General features: G+C 46.1%; 1 protein-coding gene across 1 annotated transcript; it reads left to right on the top strand.

The window, feature by feature from the left end:
• Positions 1-174: 174 nt before the first annotated feature.
• Positions 175-5,648, top strand: xkr5a (XK related 5a). The gene is made up of 7 exons (XM_035618070.2): positions 175-427; positions 1,618-1,801; positions 2,069-2,253; positions 2,352-2,564; positions 2,765-2,934; positions 3,143-3,254; positions 3,490-5,648. The coding sequence occupies exons 1-7, from the start codon at positions 295-297 to the stop codon at positions 4,434-4,436; spliced, it is 1,944 nt and encodes a 647-aa protein (XP_035473963.1). The 5' UTR covers positions 175-294; the 3' UTR covers positions 4,437-5,648.
• Positions 5,649-6,238: the final 590 nt, after the last annotated feature.

The raw sequence follows: 6,238 nt of genomic DNA, 5'->3' as shown, positions 1-6,238 counted from the left end.
TTATATTTAAAGTATCCACTCTATAATTAGGGATTAACGTCAGACTCATCTACAATGAAACACGAGATGGGCAGGTGGAGGGCAGGTGAGCTGTGGACAGTGACACTAACAGCCAGCGACGTGCTGCCCCTTTAACGCCACGCGGTGACGTCACATATTTTTGACGAGGGGCAGGCAGCGGGAGAAGGAGAAGAAGGAGGAGGAGGAGGAGGAGAAGGGAGCGGATGAACCCGGGGGTGAAAAGATGCCCAGGATAATGTCCCCGGTGCCCTCTCTCTGCCGCCGGTCCGTGTCATGATGAACGCCGCTGGGGCGGTTGCCCGCAGGATGCCGTCGGCGGCCCGGCGGAGCGGCTGCTGGATAGCGTGGTGCCAGGCGGTCCTGCTCGGCGCGTCGGCGCTGGTGATCGTGGCCGAACGCGGCGCTCGTAAGTGGGCATAGACCCCCCCCCAGCTCCGATAGCCTGCTAGTTCTCTGGTGTGCAAGCTGATGATGTTGAATATCTTGTTTTTGAAAAGAGCGCAGGTGGATTGTGTTTGCGTTTGTGGCGGGTTGATGTCCTCGCTGGATTTGAACAATGCTGTTGCTCAGCCATGATGCTTCGAGCTGGAGCTCCTGCCACAGCAGCCGCAGTTCAGGATGGAAGTCACATTGTGATCCTGTAGCACAGCCGTTATTACTGAAATGCATTTACCTAGCATTTTAAAAAATAAAATAAAAGCCATTGCAATGTATTGACTAGCAGGGATAGATTGGCTAAACTGGGGTCCCAGGACCTCCAGGGGTCACACTGCAGGGGTCACACAAACAAATCATAATTAAAATGTAATAATTTATCTTTATTAACCAGTGGCCAGTAAATGTCTGACCTTGACACCCTCAGGCATAATGCTCAACTTCTAGATTCTGCTTGCATCTAAAAACATATTATTAAAACATTGGATTGTTATTGCTATTGGTCTCATTATTATTACTACTACTACCCAAGTGTAGCAAATTTTGACACTTTGCAGCACACGCATATGCACACATGGTGATGATTCCCTTACTAAGCAGATCAATGGAGCAAGGGCAGGACGCAGGGAGAGGCGAGGGGACTGGATGTGTGCACAATGGATGACTTTGTCTTCAGCAGATAAATAATCCCTGGGTGATAAAAAAAAAATAAAAATAAATAAATAAATATAAATATAAATATATATATATATATATATATATATATATATATATATATATATATATATATATATATATATATATATATATGCCAGTGCTGCATGGACTCAGGACGCTGGCATTAGACTGTCAGAAATATCGAGTGTCAGTTCGAACTACGAATACAGTGGTGTACATTCTGGTCCTTGACAAGTTAGATGCTTGTATTATCTCATCAGAAAAGCTCCCTCTTAAATTGAGCAGGTTCTTTAAATGAATTACTTTCAAGGACTCAAGGAATCCTGATACATATGTACTGTGTTTGCTTTAACATTGCATGGCTACATGATAAATCAGACTGTGTAACCATAGTATTATTAGAGAAAGAAAAAAACATCACAAATTCCAAAGTAACACAAAATACTTATACCACCTTGCATCTGTATGTCTGTATCTGTGTAGTGATCTACTGTGTAGGTTTCTACCTCTGGAATGAGGAGACACAGTGGGCGGGCCTCACGCTCGGCCTCTTTCTACCGGCGACAGCGGTTCAGCTGCTCAGTATGAAATGGTACTACGACGACGGCGACGACAGGCGATGCTACCTCTCTGTCATACACATTCTGCACTTGGGCATCTTCAAAAGGTGAGCTCTTCTCCCCACAAGATATTATGTTCAAATATATTTAGAGTGAGTCTTGAGGATGTAATGCAATGTGCCCTTCTGGGGAAACAAACCATGAACAAAAGTTGTTTTGAGCTCTGGACTACAAAACCTAGGTTGACATCATATTTCATTCCCATCAAAGTACACAGAGAAAAAAATATGACACGCTTCATTCCGTCATTGCAACCTTCACCAGGAGGTTACCTATCACTACTTTGGTGCTTGTCTGGCCCCCTCTTCTGGCAGGTTGTGGGACTGCATGAGGTCTGTGTCGCGCATGCAGGGCTCAGTGGCTGAGCTCGGAGCTGCCGTCATGCAGCAGGCGGATGTTGCTGCCCTTTGGCTGCTGGAGGCCCTCGTCCTCACGCTGCCTCAGAGCCTGCTGCAGGCGTACGTCGTGGTGTCCACTGACGTGGGCTTCATGTCGCCAGGTAAACTTGCTTTCGCTTCTTTGATGTTTGGGATGTGTCATGAATGGGAGATAATGTCTTTTTTTAACATACTTTCTCCTTCTGTTTTTTACCTCCAGTGGCGTATTGCTGTGGTCTGTGTGTGCTTTCTATCTCCTGGGCCCTGGTACTGTACAGCAGAGCCTGCTGTCTGATCCGACCGGGCCACCTGGCCATGCCTCCGGCAGCCCTGCTGTGCCAGTTGGTGTGGAGGGCAGGCATGCTGGGTGCCAGGGTGACATGTCTCATGTTCTTTGCCAGGGTCTTTAACTGGTGGGTCTGTGGAGTAGTAGGTGAGCATCAAGCTACATAGACACACATATTAAAGTCTGACACCTATTAAAAGGAGGAGCAATAGTGCAATTGAATAATAATCGTTGCAGTATACAAATGCAATCACAAGCGCAAGGGCCTCCATGACTAATCCAAGTAGAGATTTGACACACTACATATGGATCTGCACCTTCTAATCTATTTTTACATTGCCCTCCAGGTTTCCACTGGCTCACGGCCTCTTTCTGGCTGGTGTCACAGCAGCCAGACATCTGCACTGGCCCATGGTGTTGGCGCACCTTTAATGGCATCATGGGGCTCGTCCACGTCTTCCTCTTCCTCAACGTCAAAGACGGGCCCTCGCGCTACCGCATGGCCAGCTTTTATGCAGTAAGACGTGCTATGACTTCAAAATGAAATTGCTGTTCCATAACTTTTTTCTGTAAGTGTTTAATCCTGATGCATATTTTCAATGCCTCGTGGCAGCAGGCATACACACACATATAGGCAGATAGTTTGCATTGTCATCCTCCCCCCCAGTGGGACGTAAAGCTGTATCTGCAGATGACTGAGGGTGTGACCTTCTCTTCTCCTTCAGTTCATGCTCGTAGAGAACGCAACTCTGTTGCTGTCTGCCTCCGACTTCCTTAGCGAAGCCTCGTGGGACAGCGTGACCCTTCCCACCACTGTGCTGTGTAGTTTTCTCCTCGGTGAGTCACTCGCTCTTCACTGCACTCCTTTTGTTGAAGTCTATGTGTCTCAGATGTTTTGATGTTCAATGCATGTAATTTAACTATTCTTACACAATCTGCTGCATTCGTCATATTTAAAAGGAAAACTCCCTAAATGTCTGGCCCCAATTTTTACGTACATTTTCTCGAGTTCATGTCTAAAAACAGCTTTAGTGTTGCAGCATCAACTATTTCCTGTCCCTGTGCTTCCCAGGTGCTACTTCTCTTGTCCTGTACTACCGCTTCCTCCATCCAAAGTCAACAGAGATCTCCCAGGGTACAAACCACAACCACATGGGTAGCACATGTATAGAACAGGGGGAGTCCTCCTTCTCTCTCGGGGACAAAAGCCTGCCGGCTCCCTCCATTCAAAACCATGGCAGCTTCTCCCTTTCAGGCGTGGCTGGTACTTTGCTTGAACACCCAGGAACCTGTGGCGGCAGGCCTAACAGCTCCTGCCCTTGCTATCACCACCACTGGCTCTTGATCCGATTGGCCCTCAAGACGGGGGACCTGGGGAAGATCAACAGAGCGTACGGGGCAGGTGGAGCAGCAATCATCCTGGACTTGGAGGAGTATAACCAAGGGTTTAAGAGTAACGAGGGCATTACCATCACAGCAGGAGGCAGCTGTGAGGGCGTCTACACCTCTGACTCCCAGGAGCAAGGCCTCGCCCCGCTCTCGGACTGCAAGGACGAGTTCCAGAGCGTGAGCGAGCCCTCATCGACCGAACAACCTGAAGAAGAGTACGACAGTCTGGAGATGGAGAGCCCGCTGGAGTCACCTTCATCAGATTTTAAACGCAGCTCACCGGAGGGCAAGTCTGTGTTTGGAGACAGTCCAGAGCCATATTTCTGTCCCACAGAGTCTAGTTCAACCCTATATTTCAGCGCTGACCCTGCATCTCCCAGCAGCGCCAGTAACCCCCACTTGGACAGGGACATAGGAGGTCTGGAACAGGGGGTTCGCCTCAACTCCATCCCAAGTGATCCAGCCCTTCATAGAGATGTCCGTGGGCTCATGGGCCGGGTCGGGCCACGTTGCACTTCCACTCCAAAACTGGACTCTGGAGTGCTGGACTCTCCCGCCAGTGTCCCTCATCTCACAGGTCCAAGGAAGCAGCTCATAATGTCCAGAAGAGATGAGGATGATAACTTCTAGCTATCTCATGAAAATCAGGGAAAGAGTAACAGCAACATATCCAACATTAAAGGAGTACACCAGCTACACACAGGCTGCTTTTTCATCTTTATCTTTCTTGTTGTAGGCTGAAAAGGCTGGCAAAATTTCACCTCTATATGCCTCTATATTTAGTACACTGTGGGCATAGTATATGCAAAAAAATGTGAAAGACTTAAGCTAGCCTGTACTCTTCTTGACTCATAAACTATTTTCTGAAAACATAGCATTACCCAAATGCCGAGACCATCAGCAATGTTTTCATTCAACATCCAGAAAATGATTAAATAGCTAATTAATTAACTCAAGTTCAGACACAGACACCTTCTATCTGACATTAAACAAAAACAAAATGTCATTATTTTAGCAGCAGTTAATGTTGTTATACTGTACAACAAAAGGAACACTGGTGCTACCAGGCTGTAATTACAAGTTAAAGAAGTAGACATGGGTTATATCAACAAAGGCCATTAGAAATATGCAGCTGCTTTATGATTTCGACAGCTGATGGTCTCTATAATACACTGTTATTCAAATATAACAATTGCCAGCAGTAATAAGAATAGAGAAGTAACTCGGGGTGGGCGTATCTGACCTTTTCAATATTAACCATGTCAGCATAAGCCAGAGCTTTGTTGGCTTCTTAAAAGCACAAGTATCTTCAATATCATACATCTGTTGCTGTGATTTGTTTTTTTGGTATTCCAACAAACAAGCCTCTCAGAGAATAATATTCAGTCATTTTTTTGTATAATCGTGTTGACTGGCATTGCTTTGAGCAGGGCTAGTATGTCAACCTGGCAAAAATGTGTTTGATGTTTTAACTTCATTTACATGTTGACCATGTATTTGCTGAAATTGTTTTGTTTTTTGGAATAGACATCACGTTAGGGCGGAAATGTCTCAGGCACTGACTTTGAACCGTGTTGTGTAACAAAATGTTTAAAAAAAAAAGAAGAAGAGAGAGATGCATATGCAGCAATTGTAGTGACTTTTTTATTTTTATTAAATATGCTGTTGATCGCTATTTCTAAGGGGACAGCTGCATTCTTTGCTCATTACTGTTGTGTAAAAGGGATGAAATCCACAAAGCAAAAAACTTGACTGCCTACATGACATTTTGAACTGTGAGGTGCAAGGCCACTGGTGGCTTTATAAAAGCAATAAACAGCCGACATATTGGACTGACTGGAATACGAGTGTTTGTAACTTTCTTGCCCCCCAGTTCCAGGTCGTATTCTTGTTTGGTCACTGTGGTACAGACACTGTAGCAGCAAGACTCTAGCGTCTGTCAAGGGCGCAGTGTGAAACCAGCGGCAGTGTTAGCATCATGGCTAACTCAATGCCCGCAGCTTCGCTAATGTCCAAAGCAGAAATAACGCGTAAAAATCCAAATTAGAACAAATAACCTGGACTTAAACATCCAGTGGTATTTTGTCCGTGTTACTTACCGATATAGTTTGTCTCCCGGAGCTCTCCCCAAAGACTGAAGGCCCGTCCGGGGTTCACGCTTGTTTTTTATCTCCTTTTCTCTCCTTCTTCACCTGCTTTTGTTCCTCCGTCAACAGGGTTCTTCTTCTGCTGCCAGGTTGAGTTGTTTGTGTCGATTCGTCTGCCATTGTCCATCACTGGGGGGGGGGGGGGATACCGGGAGAATGCTAATCTCTTCCTTGGTTTGAAATGGGGCGGGAAACCCCACAGCTGCTCGTGCTAGGTCGACCGGTGGAAAAATGTGCGCAACAAGTTGGTTAGCGTAAATGCTAATGCTAACGCTAACGCGGACA

This window comes from Scophthalmus maximus, chromosome 18, assembly GCF_022379125.1.
Source record: "Scophthalmus maximus strain ysfricsl-2021 chromosome 18, ASM2237912v1, whole genome shotgun sequence".
Classification (NCBI taxonomy): Eukaryota; Metazoa; Chordata; class Actinopteri; order Pleuronectiformes; family Scophthalmidae; genus Scophthalmus; species Scophthalmus maximus.
Note: the sequence above shows the minus strand (reverse complement) of the source record. Positions and strands in the feature narration are given on the sequence as shown.